This window comes from Gracilinanus agilis, chromosome 3 (assembly GCF_016433145.1).
Source record: "Gracilinanus agilis isolate LMUSP501 chromosome 3, AgileGrace, whole genome shotgun sequence".
Lineage (NCBI taxonomy): Eukaryota > Metazoa > Chordata > Mammalia > Didelphimorphia > Didelphidae > Gracilinanus > Gracilinanus agilis.
Window position 1 is genome coordinate 77,552,681 of NC_058132.1, and position 20,194 is coordinate 77,572,874.

Genomic DNA, 20,194 nt, shown 5'->3' on the forward strand with positions numbered 1-20,194 from the left:
TATGCAATCTTTTACCAATATGTAATTACCTTCCTTATCTCTTTTAATACAATTTATTTTTGCTTTAGCTTTGTCTGAGATCATGATTGCTACTCCTGCTTTTTTAAAAATCACATTTGAAGTCCAATAGGTTCTGCTCCAACTTTTAACCTTTATTCTGTATGTTTATATGTATATGTATATACCTGCTTCAAATGTGTTTCTTGTAAACAACATATGGTAGGATTTTGATTTTTAATCTATACTGCTATCTACCTCCATTTTATGGGTGAGTACATCCTAGTCACATTCACTGTTATGATTACCACCTGTGTATTCCCCTCCATCTTAATTCCCTCTTTTAATTCTGTCCTTTTCCCTTTCACTCTTTCCCTCTACACCAGTGTTTTCATTTTACTCACTCTTCCCTTCCCCCTCTTTTGTTTTACTTCCCTTCCTATTACCTCCCATATTCCCCGCCTACTTCTCTAGTATCTTTTTAACACTACCTCCAATTTTTCCCTCTTACATTACCCCCTTCCCCACATCACCCCCACTTCTTTATTCCCCTTCTACTTCTCTATAGGATTCTATACTCCACTGAATCTGGCTGTTCTTCCCTTTCTGAATCAATTCCAATGAAAGTAAAGTTTAAGTATAACCCATCACCACCCTCATCTTAATAGTTTTCTCTCCCTCCATGTGCCTCGTTATGTGATATAATTTACCCCATTTCACTTGTTCCATCCCATTTCTCTTAGTATAATCTTCTTTTTAATTTAACCCTAAGTTTTTTTTAAATATCATCCTCAACAGTTTAGTACCACACCCTCTTTCTATGTATACTTCTTTTAACTAGTATGAAAATGATAACAATTTTTAAGGTATAAATATCATCTTTCCATAAAAAATTTAAACAATTTGACCTTGTTGAAGCCCTTAAATTTTTTTCTCTTCCTTATTTTACCTTTTTTTTGTGGTTCTCTTGAATTTTATATTTGAACATCAAATTTTCTGTTTAATTTTGGTCTTTTCTTCAGGAATGCTTGGAAATCTATTTTATTAAATCACCATACTGTCCCTTGAAAGTATATATTCCATTTTGATGGATAGGTAATTCTTGGTTGTAAATCCAGTTCTCTTGCCTTCCAGAATACCATATTCCATGCCTTGTGGTCCTTCAGTGTGGAGGCTATTAGATCCTATCCAATCCTGATATCTGAATTGTATCTTTCTGGCCTGGGAACTCTTGAATTTGGCTATGACATTCCTGGGAGTTGCCAATTGGAGATTAATTGCAGGAGGCGATCTGTTGATTCATTCAATGTCTATTTTGCCCTCTTGTTCAAGAGTATCAGGGCAGTTTTCTTGGATAATTTCTTGTAATATGATTCTAGGCTTTTTTTTTTTTGGTCATGACATCCAAGTAGTTTAATAATTCTCAGATTGTCTCTCCTGGATCTACTTTCCAGGTCTGTTGTTTTTTTCAGTTAGGTATTTCATATTTTCTTCTATTTTTCCATCCTTTTGATTTTATTGTTTCTCCATGTCTTATGAAATCATTAGCTTCTATTTGCTTGATTCTAATTTTTAAAAACTGAGTTTCTTCCATAACCTTTTGATCCTTCTTTTCCATTTGGTCCATTCTACTTTTTAGGTCACTCTTTTCTTCATTTGATTTTTTTTTTGCCTCTTTTAGCAGTAGGTCAATTCTGATTTTTAAGCTGCTTATTTCTTCATTTGCTATTTGTGCCTCTTTTTCCATTTGACAAACTTTGCTTTTTAAGCTGTTATTTTCTTTTTGTATTACTTTCATTTCCTTTTCCCGTTTTTCTTCAACCTGTCTTACTTGATTTTTAAATTATTTTTTGAGTTCTTCCAGAGCTTGTGACAAATTCTCTTTTTTGGGGAGATTTTGCATGTGTTTGCTTGTATCTCTCCATCTTCTGTTGCTTCTGTTTTTTGCCCTTTTTTCCAACAGAAAATGTCAAAGGTCAAGAGGTTTTTTCCACTGCTTTTTGCTCATTTTCCTACCAGTGGACTAGGAAATCTGCATGTTGCTGGCCATTTCTGTCTTAGTTTCTGACGCACAGGGTTTTTTTTTGCCCTGCTCTTCTGCTGCAGGTTTGAGAGCACCCAGCTCTATGGACCTCTAGACCTCACTGTCAGGGCCTAGGGTTTCCAGGAGAGGTTCTAAGGTGTTGTTTTGTTGGTATAGTTAGCAACTTGGGATCCCGAAGTTGTCTATGCCCTGGTTCTGCGTCTGGCACAGTTGGTGAAGGGGTGGTCTGCCTGCCATTTTCTGTTTGCAGTTTTGCTTCTGGTTCCCCTTTATATTGTGGAAATCCAAATCCATTCTATTTGCCAACCTTTCACATTGTATTCAGTGGGAGAGAACCCTCACTTGTCCTGCTTTAACTCTTGTCCTTTTGAGGTGCCTTTTAAAGATCAGTTTGGAAGAATATTCAAAGGGGTTTCAGGCTTTCACTGCAACTATGCCACCATCTTGGTTCCTGAGGGAAGCCTTTTAAAAGTTTTTTATATTTGGGTTTTTCTTAGGCCATGTCTATTCTTTCAGTCTGTCACATAAGTTAACTAAAATATATTCCTTTTCCTGGCATTTAAGTGTCATAAAACACTTTGCATCTGCCTTAAAGAGGTAGTAAGGGAGACCTAGAAATCAGAGTTTAACAAAATCTCTTACTCAGTTCCTCTTGCATTTCCTTCCAGCGTTTCACTTCCTGTGAGTTGGGATATTTCTTCAATAAACCAGCCAATGCTTCCTTAACTTTGTGGATTTTGGGAGAATTCTGCTCCAATTCTGCCAGGAAGGCCTAGAAGGAAAAATTCCATCAATATATGATGAAAGACAAGAAACTATGCTACTCAAAAAGATAGAGTAAGTAAGGGATCATGGGCTCTGCCTCTGATTTGACAATTAGTCTGTTGGTGGAGTTCCTGCTCTGAGCCAGAGATTCATTAAAGTAAAGAGAAGGGCTCAGAAGATGCAGCTTTGGATGACCTTGCAACAGAGAATCATTACAGAAAATTTCCCTTGATGTTCTTTAGGCTCAAAGCCTAGCCATCTCAGATCAACACACAACACTAAACAGGGAAATCTCACTCATAGACATAAAGGTAAAGGTAGCCCAAGATATTTGACCTGATACTGATCCACTGAGACAAAGTCTTCTCTCCTCTGCTTCCTCTTAAGCCCTAGGTGGTTTTATATGTGAAGCACACAGAGTGCTCATTTCCAGATCCCAGAAAGGAAAGCCTTACTTCTATGTGCTAGCTGAGCTCCTGTCTAAGACTGCTAACCTGTCCCAATAGCTCAGGTGGGTCCCTTTTGTGGATGCATTAACAACTATAATAATTTTTTATACCTTGATTTTTAATGCAAAATGCCAACCTAGAGGGTAGGAGCTGGTTTTTTTCCCTCCCTTCTACTTACTTTTTAAAAATTATTGATAAATATCATTATTAAAAAGACCCAATAATCCAGGAGATGAGTTTCTTATTTTTAAGCAGAACTATGTGGTCCACTGCTTTAAAAAAATATGACTAAGTCTAAATACAGAGTTCATCTTGAATGTTAAGAATTATCTTGGGAAGGTGAGGAGAGAGTTCCAAACATTAATATATTTTCTACAAACATAGTCTCATCTTTGTTTCTTTTACAACTTCATTATTTTCCAGACATATGAATTTATTATAACTGCTTTTTACTTAAATTCCAAATGTGAATTCAGAGAAGTATTAGGGTAACCAGCAAAAAATTTTATGAATGGGCTAATGTTTCCAAGAAGGATCCAGCACAAAGAAAGTGATAGTCTCTGTATTCCTTCCTGTTCAGATAATCTAGGAAATATTGCATTGAGTTTGAGAAGTCTATTAGATCTTGAATGACATCTGAAACATGTTAGTAAGAGGGTGAACAGGATGGTGAAGGTACTCAATATCATACCATAAAAGGACTAATTGAAGGAACTGGTAAAGAGAAGAATCAGGTGATGTAGCAGTCCAGCTATACATTAATCTTAATATTATTATAAGGGTGCTCAAAAAGCTGACTCTAGTATTACTTATGATTGGTATCCTGTAACCTTGAGTTAAATTGAACCTCAACCATGCCAAATTCCTAGCCTTTCCCTAAGGCTACACTCTAGGAGACAGGTCAGTTATCTCAGTCTCCTTATTTTACCAATAACAATCAATTAACATATGTACCAAGACCTTAGGCCATATGGATTCTAGGCCTTAGCTCTACCTATTGTCTTAGAATCTGGCAGTTTGAATGTGGTGATGATTACATCATAATGTTACTGTAGGGGACCACTTGTCTATCATTTTCCCCTTCCCTTATACTGTTGTAACCCCAATAAAAAGAGCAGTATGTGGGTTAAGGGTTAAGCTCTTTACCATCAGAGCTTCATCCCAGTGAAGCTCTGAACCATGGAAGCTCTTGACCATCAGAGCTCCTAACCATGGAAGCTCTTTTCCCCCAGAGCTTGCTTGCTCACTGTCTGACTACCTTATGCCAGAACTTTCTTTGTGTTTCTATTCTTGCCTTATGTTCTCTTTCCATTAGTCCTTACCCTGTAACCCATTTTCTCTCAGTCCCTGGTTCCCCCTTCTGAATGTCCTACCCACTAGGAATCTTCGTGGAGCTGCTGGATGGCTTCAGGTGAGATATGAATACATCAATCTAATGAAAGAAAGGGTGGACTTGTTCTTGTTGATCCCTTTAGAAAGAACTAGGACTAATGGAATACAGATATAATAGAATATCCATTTTCATTCAACGAAGAACTTCATAATGGAATGTGTGGCCTCATAGATGAGTGAGTTCCCCATTTCTGGAGATATTCAAGCAAAGGCCAAATGATGCTTTTGGAGATCATTGTAGAAGGAGAATATTGACATTCAGTTACAGGTTGACCTTATTTGCCTTGGAATTTCCACAGTACTAAGATACTATGAATCTTTTTCTATGATTGCTATTTCTGAATTTGGTTTATAATGATGATAGAGCTTAAATGAAAAGACGGCAAGTTCACCAAAGATATTATGGGCACTTTTTCTCCTCAGTATCAAATACTTTGCTTACCAAAACCTGGCCAGAGTCAATAACTTGGTCATGTTTTCTTAACCTGTGGCAAAACTCTGGTTTAGCACGTGAGTTTCCCTGCAGTCTAGGATACTGTTTCTGCTGCCATGGAAACCATACCTTATTACACTCAGCTTGGGCTCTCACTGTCTCTGTTTTGGTTGGTGATGAAGAGGCATCAAGAACTTTCAGGGCTTGCTCTTTAGATTCGAGCCACTGTAACAGAGAGTTTGCCTCCTCCTGAACTTCCTGCATGTTGTTGAGCATGGCCAGCAGGCTATCCCGCCGATCCTGAAGCACCCCGCCCAGCTTCTCATACTGTTGGCTCACATCCGACATATGACACTGGATTTCCGTCAAATCTAGTTTCAGAAAAACAGAAGGCAGATCAGAAATAGTTGCTTGAGCTTGCTGCCCCATCCTCCCCCTTCTAGTGGTACCCTGGAATAGTGATACAGAACATAGCACTTGATCCCTCCTGGCTTAAACCTACAGTTCTGGATTAAACAACACTTTGTGCCTTTTATAACTGAAGTTCTATAGGTGTGACTTCCCCTCAGGTTACAGTACAGATTAAGGATTTCCTGTTTACTTACACAGAACAAAACTGCTTCTATTCATCTACCTCTTGGCTCTAGACTTGGCTGTTTATCCAGCTGTATGACCTCAAAGGGCCAAGTGATGAAGAAAGGAGAAAGAAGGAAAGCTAATGCTAATGCTAATGCCTCAGCAGGACTGCCAATTCCCCCAGATTTCTTGTCTCTATTTAGAGGCTGCCCTGCTTAGAGGCAAAAGGCTATGGTAAATGACCTCTAAAAGACCTCTAAAGCTCATGCCTTTTGTTTGGTTTTCTCTTTCAGGTAGAAATTGAGGGAGGGAAATGACCCAAGATGTCACCTAATTTGAGTGTACTTAACCTCAAGGTTAAATTGTTCTTCAGGACTCTTCATGTCACAACTGGCTCACCTGCCAGCCTAAAGTATCAACCGGAGCTACACCTTCATTATTTATATATTTATAATTATTTTGGCCCCACCCCCTACCTCCATCATATAGATCTTGGCAGCAGTTCTTCTGCCCCACCATGGAAACAGATACAGATGCACACACAAAAACTGCCCTAACACATCCAACACAGGAGGTTGCTGTCATGATGGTATAGCTCACCTTTGCAGGTGTGGTATCCGTTTACACTGCCTACAGAGCCTCCTAGAGAGGGCAGGACAGAACCTGAGCAGAAGGACAAGGAGACAAACACAGGGCAAGACAAAGGGTTAGGAGCCATCCATGTCAGCACTCATCCGGAGATGAGGAGCCAAGAGCTAACACAGCACAAGACAACAGAGCTCATGGAAGGAGACACAGCATTCTAGCTGTTGGGCAACAAAAGGACATTTATTTCAAAGCACTGATAATTCACAGCCCTTTTTAAAGGATTTCATCACATTGTCTCAAATGGTATTGCCCTTCTGCCCTATTTCCTTGAGGCAGCTAAAGGTCAAATAATTCTGTCTTTAGAAGAGTGTCAGTCACATTTTGTATACTGAGAGAACACATTTGTTTGGATGGAGGGGATTGTGGTGGAGAGGAGAAATACATTTTACACAGTATTGTTTTTTTTAATAATAAAAAAAAAGGACCAAATTTATAATTTCACTGATGAGAAAATTCCTGGTGAGAAAATTTCCACTTTTGATGTAGATTGCCAACTGTTTTGCCACTGGTAATCTTAGAAAGTTTCTTGGTGTTAAGCAACTTGCTCCCCCAAACTGGCTCTCTATTAATTATATCATGCTGTTTCTCAGAGTCCTGGGGCTTTTCTAGGGTCAACAGTGGTTTCTTCAATGATATTTAGAAAAATATTGATGAATAGGAATTGAACCTGGGGACCATAGAAAAGGGAGCACATGTTCAGTAAAGTTATGAAAGAGAGCTATTCTTTGACTGCTCCTTCATGGGACAGGAATTTGTTCCCAACCATTACATTACTGTATCAACTTCATGTTTCAAGGAACTGGGCTCTAGGAATACTGAAGACAAGTAATTTGAGGAGCTAACCAGTTCTTAGAGTCATCATTTTTCATTTATTTCTGTCTAACACAGGTTTCTGCATTGTTTTTACATCTGAATCGCCCATCCACTTGAAATACTGCTGCTATGAGTTAAAAGCAATGAAACACAGCCAAAATCTAAGGGGAGGACAAGAGAGAAAAAGTGTTTTAGCTAAACCTGAGAGACAGATTGTAAGAGCCGACTCTTGTATTGGTGATGCATTTCTGGGGCTCTGTGCAGCAACTAGGAGAGATGGCTAAAGTTTCACAGGGGCCTGTGGTTGGAGAAAGCTTTCTCTGATGGCCTGGGTACAGTCTCTGTATGTATCAGGTCCCTGGGACATGTGGTTGTGACCTCCTGGGAAGTCAGTGCTAGCAGTGAGCAGGCTTGATCCTAGCTTTGTCTCATCAGACATCAAGGGTGGAACCACACTCTCTCTCAACTGAACATTTCCCAAACTCAGCTGTTTCTCAAGACTGGAAGTTCCAATTTAGTGTCTCCAGGTTATTTTCTAGCCTGAAGGAGATGTTACCTATACTAGGTACAAGTCTAAGCTCCCTGTTTTCTTCTGATAAAGGTGTCATGGCAACTTTCCAAAATACTGGAATTGCTACTAAGGAGCAAAGGGGAAGATGATATGGGAAAGGCAGCTTACTGCACTCATTCTTTGAGTTAACACAACACCAAGAAAGGTCTCATCATCTACTCAAGGAGTTATTTTATTCATCATGTTTTTTTCAAGTCACTGCTGGGCTAATTCTTACCTGTCTTGGACTGCGTTTCAGGTGCTGTAATCTCCACAATCAGGTTTTCTAAAGCCAGGCCTTTGCGGTTTACTTCTTCCACTTGGGGACCCTTACTTGTCCAGTCATCCAAAAGAGCCTATTTAAAAAACATAATTTAACGAACATTTTTAAAAACATCATATGCCTACTCTGTTCTTGATACAGAGGCTACAAAGATGAACATTTGTATAGTTTCTACCCTCAAGGAACTAAGGGAGGATGAAGCATCTATAAGTAATGACACAAAGAAGGAGGAATATAAAATGGATAAAAGATGGGTTCAACAGTATCTCCAAGGAAATTAAAGAGTGGGAAGATCATTTTGAGGTGGATGGATCAAGGAAGAATTCATGGAGGAGATGGTACATGAGGTAAACTTTAAAGGAGGAGGAAGATTTCAATAAATAGAGATGAAGAGAAAGCCCTCTGTAGGCATAGTTAGTCAATCAAGCATCAACTATATGCCAGGCACTGTGCTAAGCACTGGTGATACAGAGAAAGGCCAAATATAGCTCCTGCTTTCAAAGAGTTCATAGTCTAATAGGGAGAGAACACACAAACAACTATGTACACATGAGAGACATAGGATGAACTGCAAATAATTAACACAGAAAAGGCACTTGAAATATAGGAGATCAGGAAAGGCTTCTTGTAGAAGATGGGATTTTAGCTGGGACTTGAAGGAAGCCAGGAGATGAGGATGAGGAGGGAGAGAATTCTAGGCATAGGGCACAGCCAAAGAAAATGCTTGGATTCAGGAGATGGAGATTGGTATTCAAGGAAAGCAAGAAGACCAGGGTCACTGGATCTAAGAGTACATGGTAGGGATGAAGGTATAAGAAGACTAGAAAAGCAGTAGACTGCTAGATTATTGAACATCAGAGGATTTTATATTTGATCCTGGAAGTGATAGGGAGCAACTGGAGTTTACTGAGTAGACAGGGTGATAAAGATCATTTTGAAATCTGAATGGAAGATGGACTAGAGTGTAGAGACTTGTTTCAGGGAGACTAACCAACAGGCTTTGCAATAGTCCGTGTGAAATGATGCAGGCCAGCACCAGGGTGATAGCAGTGTCAGAAGAGAACTGGGTGGCAGTATGTAAGATGTTATGGAGGTAAAATGGATGGGCTTTGGCAACAAATAGACAGAGATAAGAGAGAGCAGGACAAGTCTGATGGTGGCTCTATACCTTGTCTGGCATTAAAAAGCCAGGACCAAATGGAAAAGGCATTTTATGGTAACACTAGTTTATAGAGGTGAAAGACAAAGTCTAGAGCAGGGAGTCTTAAACTTATGTCATAGACATCCCTTTCATAGCTAGGTAAAGCAAGTAGATCCCTCTCAGAATATTTAAAAAACCAATAAAAAAAATAAGATGACAAAAGAAAGCAAATCTATTGGAATAGTTATGAAACTATCCAGAAAACAAGCTCATGAGTCCCAGAGTCTCAATTATAACTGGCAGGATGTCTAACAATAGGAATGAGGCTAGACTTAATTCTAACTAAATTTTAGGGGAAAGCATGTAGAACATAGCAACCCATCTCACATTTAGAAACTTTATCCTAGCATCACATTCTGGAAGAAATGTCCTGGGGAGTTCTGGGCTTTTAAAAAGACAGGGTTTTCTTCTGAATCTCATCGAAGCTGCCACATCAATTTCTGCCTCTGGATTTTCATTACCACCCATTTCTCAGTTCTTGATCCTAGGCTCAAAGGTGCTAGTACTAAACATATAGATCTGGCATACCATAAATTCATGTGGTTTGACTTCAATTTAGCCTTTGCCACTATCAGACAATCCTCTCATCTATCTCTTGTTGATTTTCTGGTAGACTCCCCTTTGCAGCTGTTCCTGGCCTTTTCTGTCCTTGCATCCCAAATTTCCTGCCTCACTCTCAGCATATGACCTCATCTCCTCCTGTCCTGAGAAGAAACAGAGACCACCAAGCTTAAACGCCCTTTCTCCTCCTTGGTTTTCCTGACAGTAGTACATCATGAAGCATTTCCTCTGACCATTCTGTGGTTTCAATTACTGTTCCTTCTTCCTTCTAGCCAAGAACATACCCGAACCTTATGCTTGTGCCTCTATATATATCTTCCCTCAGAAAAATCATCTATTCTTAATGAGTCAAAAGTTCTCTTTGGCCTCAAATATACCTCATTTGCTCTGAAAGCTCACCTAACCCTAATGTCACATTTTAGCTGCCTAAATGAATTTCCACTTGGATTCCACTGAAGATGTCTTTGTGTCGTCTCAGGGAGGTGGTTAGGAGAGCCACAAGGCTCTGGCTTTGGGTCTGTTACAGATTTGAGAATTCTAGACTATAGATTTAGAGCTCGGAGGTCATTTTAGCCAAACTCCTCCCACTGTATTTGAGGAAAATGAGGTGCAGCTCAATGATGTAACTTGCCTGATGCTCCAGAGGCTGTGTCAGAAGTTAGACCAAGCCTTGTTCTTTGATTGTTTCCAGTTTTTTTCCATTGTTCCACACTGATGGATTCTGAGAACTCAACATGGATTATCTAATCAACATTTTTATTAATGAAGAACCTGTTCTCCCAATAGGTTAGAAGGATAAACTCTTTCCTCCTACCTGAATGATCACTTCTCAGTCTTCTTTGTTGACTCTTCACTGACACTGTGTCCCCGAAATAGTGGGTGTTTCCCAAGGCTCTGAATTAAGCCATTCCTTCTCCTTCCACTATACTATCTTTCCTGGTAACTTCCTCAGATCCTATTATCTCTATGCAGATGATTCCCATATCTAGTCCCAGTCTCTATCCTTAGCTTCAATCCCACATCTTGACATTTCCAACTAGATGTCCCAGGGATATCAAACTCAATGTGTCTGCAACTGAATGATCTTATTTATCTTTCTTTCTTAACCTGCCCCTCTTTCAAGTCTTCCTATTTCTGTCTAAGTCATCACTATCCTTCCAGTCTCCCAGGTTCATAATCAGGGCATTCCTCAACTTATTACTCTCCTTCACCCAATATATAAAGTTGGTTGCAAACCTTCATAACATCTTTCCTATCCAACTCTTTCTCTCTACCTGGCTACCACTTTAATTCAGTCCTCATCACCTCTCCTCGATGTTATTATGACAACCTGCCTGAAGTAGCTCACCATTCTAATCCATCCTATGGGCAAAGCAATTTTCATTAAGTGCAGAAGTTATTTTCTTACTCATCAATTCCACAGTAGCTTCCTATTGCCTATAGGATAAAATGGAAACTCTTCTATTTAGCCTTTTAGCTCAACACACCCTGATCCCCATCTGTCTTTACTATTTCACTGGACATGACTCTCTCTCCTGCACTCTGTGATCTAGCTAAACTGGACTCTCTGTCCTTCACTTATGCTATCTGAAAGATAGCCACCTTTTGTTTTCCAGCCAATCTATGGGCAGTCCTTCCTTATCTCTTAGAATCCAAGTCCCTCTCTCTTCCTTTAAGAAAAAGCTCCATCACCATCTTCTCCATGAAGTCCATTCTTGATTTTCCTGCCTTCTGGGTCTCTCCTTCCAAAATTACCTTACATTTAATTATTTTGTATATATTTGTACTTATTACCTTTATTTTTATGCTATATACATTTTTATATGTACTTGTCTTATCCATTAGAATGTAACTTCATTGCAAGAAGGGGTTATTTCATTCTTTGTTCTTGTATCCTTAGTACCTACTATATTATGGACATTTAATAAAATACTTGCTTATTGATTGGTTGCATTTGTAGGCAACAGAAAGTTAGCAGAGATAAGTAATATCTTAGGGAGCAGAACCAACATTCAAAATAGCCTTAAATACTTGGAACACTATTTAAAACAACAAGATAAAATGTAACAGGAATAAAGGTAAGCTTTTACATTTAAATTTTTAAAAATCAGGTTAAGTGGTTCGTATGAAAAAGATTTAGGGGTTTTAGACTACTACAAACTTAATATGAAGCAATGATGTGATACAACTGCTAAAAATACTGATATAATCTTAGGCTGGATCAATTAGAAGTGTTATGACCCAATTTCCCTCTTAAGTAAAACTTCTGATACCCCATCTTCCTGTGAAAGGGAATCTGGGTACTCAAAGGTTATGACAGTGACTATTTGACAAAAAACAACAATCAAGAACTGCTGAGAAAACTCGAAAGCAGTTTGACAGAATTTAGGCTTAGACTGAGCCTCATACCACACAAAGAAGGTAAGTTCCAAATGGTTACATGACTTAGCTATAAAGTCATACAAAAATAAATTAGATTCGTGTATCACCAGAATGCAGAACGAATAAGAACTTATCTCTTAAATCTATGGATAAGGAAAGAACTGATGACAAAACAAGAAATAGAGAGGATCTATAAAATGGACAATTGTGATTAATTAAAATTAAAAAGCTTTTGTACAAACAAAACAATGCAGCAATGTTAGAAGGGACACAGAAAAATGGTGGTGGGGGGAACCTTTGCAGTAAGTTTCTCTGATAAAGTTAAAATTTTCTCTTAGAAAATATACATGGAGGGGCAGCTGGGTAGCTCAGTGGATTGAGAGTCAGGCCTAGAGATGGGAGGTCCTAGGTTCAAATCCGGCCTCAGACACTTCCCAGCTGTGTGACCCTGGGCAAGTCACTTGACCCCCATTGTCCACCCTTACCACTCTTCCACCAAGGAACCAATACACAGAAGTTAAGGGTTTAAAAAAAAATTTAAAAAAAAAAAAGAAAGAAAAGAAAATATACATGGAGTTAACTCAAATGTACAAGAATAAGAACGATTCCCCAAATGATAAATGGTCAAAAGATATGAATAGGTAGTTTTCTAAGGGAGAAATCCAAACTATCAACAGCTATATGAAACACTGATCCTAAAAATAATTAAGAGAAATGCAAATAAAAGCAACTCTGAAGTTCTACTTTACACTAGTCAGATTAGCAAAGTTGATAAAAAGAAAAATAACAAGTGTTTGAAAGGACTGTAGAAAAACAAGAATATTAGGACATTATTGGTAAAACATTAATTGGAACAATCATTCTGAAAAACAATTTGGAGCCATTCTCTAAGTTACTAAACTATGCACACTCTTTTACCCAGAGATATTATAGGCCTATACCTCAAAGTGATCAAAGCAAAAGAAAAATGAGCCACATTTATAAAAATGTTAAAATCACTTCTTTTATTATAAAGGCAAAGAACTAGAAACTAAGGGGTGCCCATCAACTGGGGAATAATAGCTGAACAAATTATAGTAAAAGAATAGGATGAAATAGGGGGCAGCTGGGTAGCTCAGTGGATTGAGAACCAGGCCTAGAGATGGGAGGCCCTAGGTTCAAATCTAGCCTCAGACACTTCCTAGCTGTGTGACCCTGGGCAAGTCACTTAATCCCCATTGCCTAGCCCTTAACCACTCTTCTGCCTTGGAGCCAGTACACAGTATTGACTCTAAGATGGAAGGTAAGGGTTTATTAAAAAAAAAAAAAAAAAAAAAAGAATAGGATGAAATACAAGTGAGGCATAAGAAATGAAGAAGGGAAGACTTGTATGAATTGATATAATGAATTCAGAAGAATAAGAATAATAAAATATACAACAACCACAGACAAACAACTTTGAAAGACTTAGGAACTCTGATCAATGCTAGGATTAATGAGCATTTCAGAGGACAAATGACAAGAAATGTAGACTACCCAATCCCTGACAGGTGAAGGACTCAAGATACACAATGAAATACACATTTTTGGACATGTGTCAAAGTGGGAATTTGTTTTGCTGGCCTTTTTGCATACTTGTTACAAGAGTTTTTTTTCTTTATTTCTTTTTATTTAATGGGAATTGGGAAAGAAAAACAAATGCTTGTTAACTGAAAGTTATCAAAGGCTATGATCCTGAAGGGTAAAATTCTGGCAGGTTCTACCAAGCTGAAGGGCTTCAAGTATGGGCCTGGCATTGATCTGTGTCTATTTTCCAACATTCAGTCTAGTTAAATATAGAGAAGCTTATCACCAGAAAATGGCTGGCCACCAGGGAATGAAATTTTGACTATAGTAATTAAACTTTCTACCAAGGCATGAAGACTGATACCAATGGAGAAAAGCACTCAAACTGATGAAATAATTTTTCACTCAAGTATACAAATGAAATGATGCTATGATTCTCATGAATTCTGTTCTGATTAGAATGTCTCTGTCCCTCATGTCTGGACCACTCTACCTATACTGACTTCTTGGTTTCCTTTAAGTTCTTATTAAAATCCCACCTGTTACAGAAAGTCTTTCTCAATCCTTCTTAATTCTAGGGCCTTACTTCCAGTAGTTATATTCTATTATCATGTTTACAATTTATATTAATTTGTTTGTAGGTTGTCTCCCTCATTAGATTGTGAGCTCCTTGAGGGGGTAAACACTTGTCTTTTGCATCTTTTTGTATCCCCAGCATTTAGCAGAGTGCTCGGCACATAGGATATTAATAGATGTTTACTGATTGATCAGACCACATCTAGAGTAACGGAAATCACATTTCATGAAGGATAGTGACAATCAGAGTATATCTAACAGTACAAACATTGGGAGAAAGGTTAATAAACCATGCTATATAAAGAAGGCTAGTGTGGGAAAGATGGGGTTTATTCAGTCAGAAACAGAAGTGACTAACGCAGATATTATGGCTGCTTCAGATATCTGAAAAGCTATCACAGAGAGATGAGAAGAGATGAACATATCTTCAGATTACAGAACTAGAACCAAACAGTTCAATGTACAATGAAACACATTATGGATTAAAACAAGAAAATATCTAAAATCTAGGACTGCCTGTGAATGGAATGGGCTGCTTCAGAAGGCAATGAGAAATTGCTTCATTACTTGAGAAATTCAGAGAAAAACTAGACACCAAGCACACTATAGAAAGAGTGGCTGCATTTGACAACACCTTCCAGCATCCTGATGGCTCAGGGCTAGAACTGCCCCTTTCTTCTCTAATCTGTCTCTCACAAGGCTCAACAACATTTATGAGGTACCTTCTTGGCAGGAAGTATCTCTGAGCCCTGGGGTCAAAGACAAACTAAGAAACAACACCTATAGAAGAAGGCTCCTGCCTTCAGAACTGGTGAGGCACACAATCAGATATGGTTATCTACTGTCCATACTTCTGCCAGTGTACAGGGCAATAAGACTATAAGGGAAGAGAACTGCGACCCATACTTCCTTTGTATTCCTCTCTCAGAGTCCAGTTAACTGGTAATACAGAAGGTTCATTAAAGACTAACTGAGGGGGCAGCTGGGTAGCTCAGTGGAGTGAGAGTCAGGCCTAGAGACGGGAGGTCCTAGGTTCAAATCTGACCTCAGACACTTCCCAGCTGTGTGACCCTGGGCAAGTCACTTGACCCCCATTGCCCACCCTTACCACTCTTCTGCCTTGGAGCCAATACACAGCACTGACTCCAAGATGGAAGGTAAGGGTTTAAAAAAAAACCAAACTAATTGAACATATATATATATGCGCAATACCATGCTACATGGCAGACTTCATTCCCTAAAGACTGTCAGATTTGACAATATGAGATTTTACAACTTCTGTGGCCATGTGGAACTCACCCATTGAGGGCTGAGGGATTTAAATTCTGATGATGTTCCCAGGAACTGGTTACCACCTATCACCATGGCCATAATTGAATTAATTAAAAGGCCTCCAAAACCACTGTGTAGAGCAAATGCCCTGATGGGGTCAATTCAGTCATTTCTCTGCCTACCTCAAGTTGCTCAATCTGCTTCTGAAGATCCCTGGTGCTCATGGAGGTTTCCATCATTGGCATATTTCCTTCACTTTCTTTTAGCCACTTCTGTAGGGCCTGAACCAGCTTCCGAAATTCATCCAACTGTTCTTGGCAGGACGATGTTTCCTTCTCTCTGTCAATGGGAAATTTTTGTTACAGAAGCGATCAGGTTCTGTAGGACACATATCTTGAGCACACATTGGGGCTAATTATGGACTCATAGCAGCTCAAAGAGCACTGGACTTCAAGAGGCCAGTCTTCAAATCCAGCAATTATTAGCTGAATAATCATGGATAAGTCACTTACTCATTCTTAAGTTTTATTTTCTTTATGTATTAAATGGGACGGCAATAATTGTACTCACAGTCTACTGCAAAAAGACTGTTGATTTATCCAAAAAAGAATTTTATTTTAGCATTTGAAATGTGCAATGTAATGGACCTTGGTATAGCACAGAGCACTGTGGGGAAATACTTTGTAAATGCTAAACAGTAACAGAAAAGGAAGTTATTATAATTTGGGCAATTTTTCTAACTAAAGAGTTTGGCTAAACCATTATACATCCTTTGAAGGCAGCATCACTGGCCCCATTCAAGAACCTGACTCCCCCAATATCTAGGGAGTGATTATTGCCAACTTGGCAATAATTACACTAAATACTGCAAAAGACTGATGTTCAAGGGGGCAGCTGGGTAGCTCAGTGGATTGAGAGTCAGGCCTAGAGACGGGAGGTCCTAGGTTCAAATCTGGCCTCAGACACTTCCTAGCTATGTGACCCTGGGTAAGTCACTTGACCCCCATTACCCACCCTTACCACTCTTCCACCAAGGAGTCAATACACAGAAGTTAAGGGTTAAAAAAAAAAAGCTTGATATTCAAAAAACATTTTATTAAGCATCTAGAATGTGCAAGGCACTGGTCATAGTACAGAATACTGTTAAAAAAAAAACCAACCTACTTTGTGTTAAAAGGCTATATATAGCAATTGAAGCCATTATAATCTGGGTTACTTTTTCTAACTGAAGAGTTTGGCTAAATCATTTATATGTCTGAATGCAGCATTATTGGCCTCACTTGAAAATCTGATTTCCTCAAAGGCTAGGGATGGCAGGTTTATTCTGGGATGAGCCAAAAAGAGGAAGGAGTCGCTTTGTTCTTTCCCTCACACTGCCAAAAGCATTCTGCCTCATCCATATTCTAGGCCTGAGCTCTGTTTGTTGGTCCTTTTCAGCCTGTAACTTAGAAGTACAGCAGTGTACTATTATGTGATGCCTGGGAAACTGACAGCTCTGGCAGTAAATAATGTGCCAGAAATTGAAAACAAAAAAGAGTAACATGAGAAGTGAGTCATTGGTTCTTCTGCCTTGGAAGTGGCCATCAGCAAAGTTAGGGAAGCCTGGCCAACTCATACAACTAAGTCATGCAGCTTAACAGGAAAAAAAAAAAAAAAAAAAAAAAGACGGGACTTTTGGCTCTTGGTCTTCTCCCTTTTCCCTTCTGCTTAAAAGTCTGTCCTTGCCTTATCTGTTTTGGTGACTTCTACTATTATGCAGTTACCCAGGCTGGTACTCCCTAAGGCCTGAATGAGCTATTTAAGACTGTATTGGGTGGGGAGTGAGAACTTTATATCTCACACAATAAATACTAAGCACTGTGTTTTGTACACCGTAGGTACTTAATAAATGTTTGCTGAATGAATGAAGGCTCTTGTCTACATCTTACACTATAAAGTTGGCATGGATTTCTTTTCTCTGAAAATTCCAAGTTTGGGATACCTTGAACTCATCTCCTACCTCTCTCATCAACTATCCTTAAAGCATGTTTCCTAAACCAGGCTAAATTGGTGAAGTCAATGCCAAATCCACCTACCCCTCACTCAAATTTATGTGATTTCCACTTATTTTTTTTTCTTTTTAAGAATTTCCTCTATTCTGACCCCTAACATTACTCCCAAGCTTTTCTGGGGTATCATTGAATTTAGAGCTTGACAGAATCTTCATGAACATATAACTACTTCTTTTTATGGATGAGGAAACTGAGGCCCAGAGATTAGAAGTAAGTTGCCTAAGTTACACAGGCAGTAAATAACAAAGCCAGGATTCAAGGCTATATCTCTTGATTCCACAGACCATATTGCTTCTTTTAAAGAATTGCCATGTTGCTTTGTTAACAATAGTCAATAAACATTTGTGAAGTGCCTACTATATGAAAGGTACTGTGCTAAGGGCTGGGGATATGAAGAGTTTTCTTTGAAGGAAGTGGGGAATCTAAGAGGAAGAGACTGGCTATCCAGCACTGGGAATGGATAGCCAATGCGGGAAGGCATGGAGATGAGAGGTGCCATGTCACCTGAAGAATAGCAAATAAGACAGTTTGGCTGGGCCACAGAGTTTGGGAAAGAGATGATTATGTAATAAGTTTGGAATAGAAGAGTGGAACCAGCTCTACATGTTTAACAAAGAGTATGCATTTGTCTGCAGAGGCAATAGAGAGCCAGGGCACTTCATGAAGAAGCAGCTAACAGTCAATATACCTTGGGAATATTACTTTGGTAGCTATACGAAACATGGTTTGGAGAGTGTAAACACTGGGGGCAATGAGATGAATTAAGAAGCTCTTGGAATAGTCTCAGCAATTAGTGATGAGGGCAAGCTTGAACCAGAGACTAGAAATGTGAGTCTCTCATAGTAATCAGCACGTATAGGGAGAGGCTCACCTTTCTTGAACTGACTTTTGCAGTCCCGTGAAATCCTTCTTTAGCTTCTGTACCCTCTCCTCATGCTGGGAAACATCCAATGCAAAACCACAGGAGCTCAGATCAATAACCAGGTGCTCTAGGGCATCCAGGTTCTCTTGCTGCTCTCCCATTTCCAAATTCAGCTCCTGACAAGGCAAACAACCATAATTATTCAGGTTTCCTGCTGCTGAGGACCCTATCTAAAAAGAGAGGCAACCTAGAAAAAAGTCAAGCTGGCAGGGTCAACCACAGGCTGAAAAGAGGATACAATCAATCAAGGGCTCTTTAATCAGCTAAAGTCAGGGTTCCTATTTCCCTTGTATAAATCCCTTACACTGTTTTCATTGTTATCCTCACCTGAATCTGCTGGGAGAACTGAGCAATATCTCTATCAGGTTGGTTCCCAGAGGCCAGCATCCGGGCTCGGCTGTCCAAAAACTGCTGGAGCTTCTCTGAGATATGCTCAAACATCTCCACCTGTGGCAAGAGCTTCTTCAGGGAGCTCTCTTTCTCCTGCTGCCTTTGACACAGCTGGCTGAAATGCTCACTTACTTTAGCCAGCTTGCCCTGAAGCCCCATGGCTGTGGCACCATCAGCTGTCTCCATGAATTGAGTCACCATTTCACGGGTAGCCTCCAAGCTGCTCTTCTGCCGGACAATGTCCTGCTTCAGTTTCTGCCATTAAAAATATTTGGTTTTAAAGTCTATTCACCTCAGGAAAGCTAACCAACACTACCTACCAAATAATTCACAGAAAATATTTCCACAGCATTTTCAGCGCTCCTACTTCCTGCCCTCAACCCTCCACTGGGTCTCTCACCACAACAACAATAATACACTCTTCTCTTCCTAAGGCCAAACCAATTTAGAAATTGCTACCCTATGTGTGCATGTGTGTGTGCCTCAGTTTCTTCAATGGTAAAATGGAGATACTAATAACTCTCAACTTCTCAGGGCTGTTGTGAAAATTAAGATGAGACAATATTTGTAAGGTGTTTAGCATAGTGCCTGGCACTTAGTATATGCTATATAAATGTGACATATATATTACAAATATGATATTTCAGTCAGTTTCTTTGGGAAACACTTTAAAGTCATCTAAATGATGTCATTATTTATTTCAGAATTGTTCACTTTTCTGCCCACACATCTCTCACCATATTGACAGCCAAGGCTTCCTGGATAGCTGTTGAAGTCAATGATGCCACCTGCTCTCCCTCCAGGCTTTTCTCTACCTCACTGATGGACTGCAGCAGGTTCTCCAGCCCTTGCTGGACACTTTGTGACTGGGCGACTGCCTTTTGTAATAGATCAGCACGCTCTTCTAGCCTCCCAGAAAGGCTCTGAAAATGGCCCAAGATGGAATCTGCAAGATTCAAAGGGAATGATTTTCCAGGTACATCATCATTAACCTTCAAAAAGAATATCGAGAAAAAGATAGTTTGGGAGATTTCTACTTGGAGAAGTTCCCAAAAAGTAAGTTGTTTGACTATAAATACTATCAAATCCATTAGACAAAGTTGTCAAGAGAATCCAAAAGGGAAGGAAATGACATAATTATGACATAAACATGAGAACCCCAAACCATCCTTTCCCCTCCAAAACCAGAAAGGACATCAATGAAGTTTCCCTTAAAGATCTTAGGTGCCTTTCTTCCTCTGCCAACCAGATTTTCTCTATAGTATTTCTTCTGGTCCCTGATAAATATATCTGCATCAAGCAACTTTTGAGAGAAACTTAACCCTGCTCTGACAAAGCCCTTGG

The 20,194-nt window shown here is 39.3% G+C and overlaps 1 protein-coding gene across 1 annotated transcript in view; it reads right to left on the reverse strand.

Annotated features, from left to right (window-relative positions):
- MACF1 (microtubule actin crosslinking factor 1) overlaps nucleotides 1-20,194 on the reverse strand; it is a 422,428-nt gene that overhangs the window by 125,017 nt on the left and 277,217 nt on the right. Inside the window, exons 42-49 of the mRNA XM_044668040.1 lie at nucleotides 19,588-19,796; nucleotides 18,788-19,105; nucleotides 18,410-18,576; nucleotides 15,670-15,826; nucleotides 7,906-8,023; nucleotides 6,257-6,319; nucleotides 5,210-5,451; nucleotides 2,684-2,813 (exon numbers count right to left, since the gene is read on the reverse strand). Of these exons, the coding sequence (XP_044523975.1) occupies nucleotides 2,684-2,813; nucleotides 5,210-5,451; nucleotides 6,257-6,319; nucleotides 7,906-8,023; nucleotides 15,670-15,826; nucleotides 18,410-18,576; nucleotides 18,788-19,105; nucleotides 19,588-19,796 (1,404 nt within the window). The remainder of the gene's footprint in view (nucleotides 1-2,683; nucleotides 2,814-5,209; nucleotides 5,452-6,256; nucleotides 6,320-7,905; nucleotides 8,024-15,669; nucleotides 15,827-18,409; nucleotides 18,577-18,787; nucleotides 19,106-19,587; nucleotides 19,797-20,194) is intronic.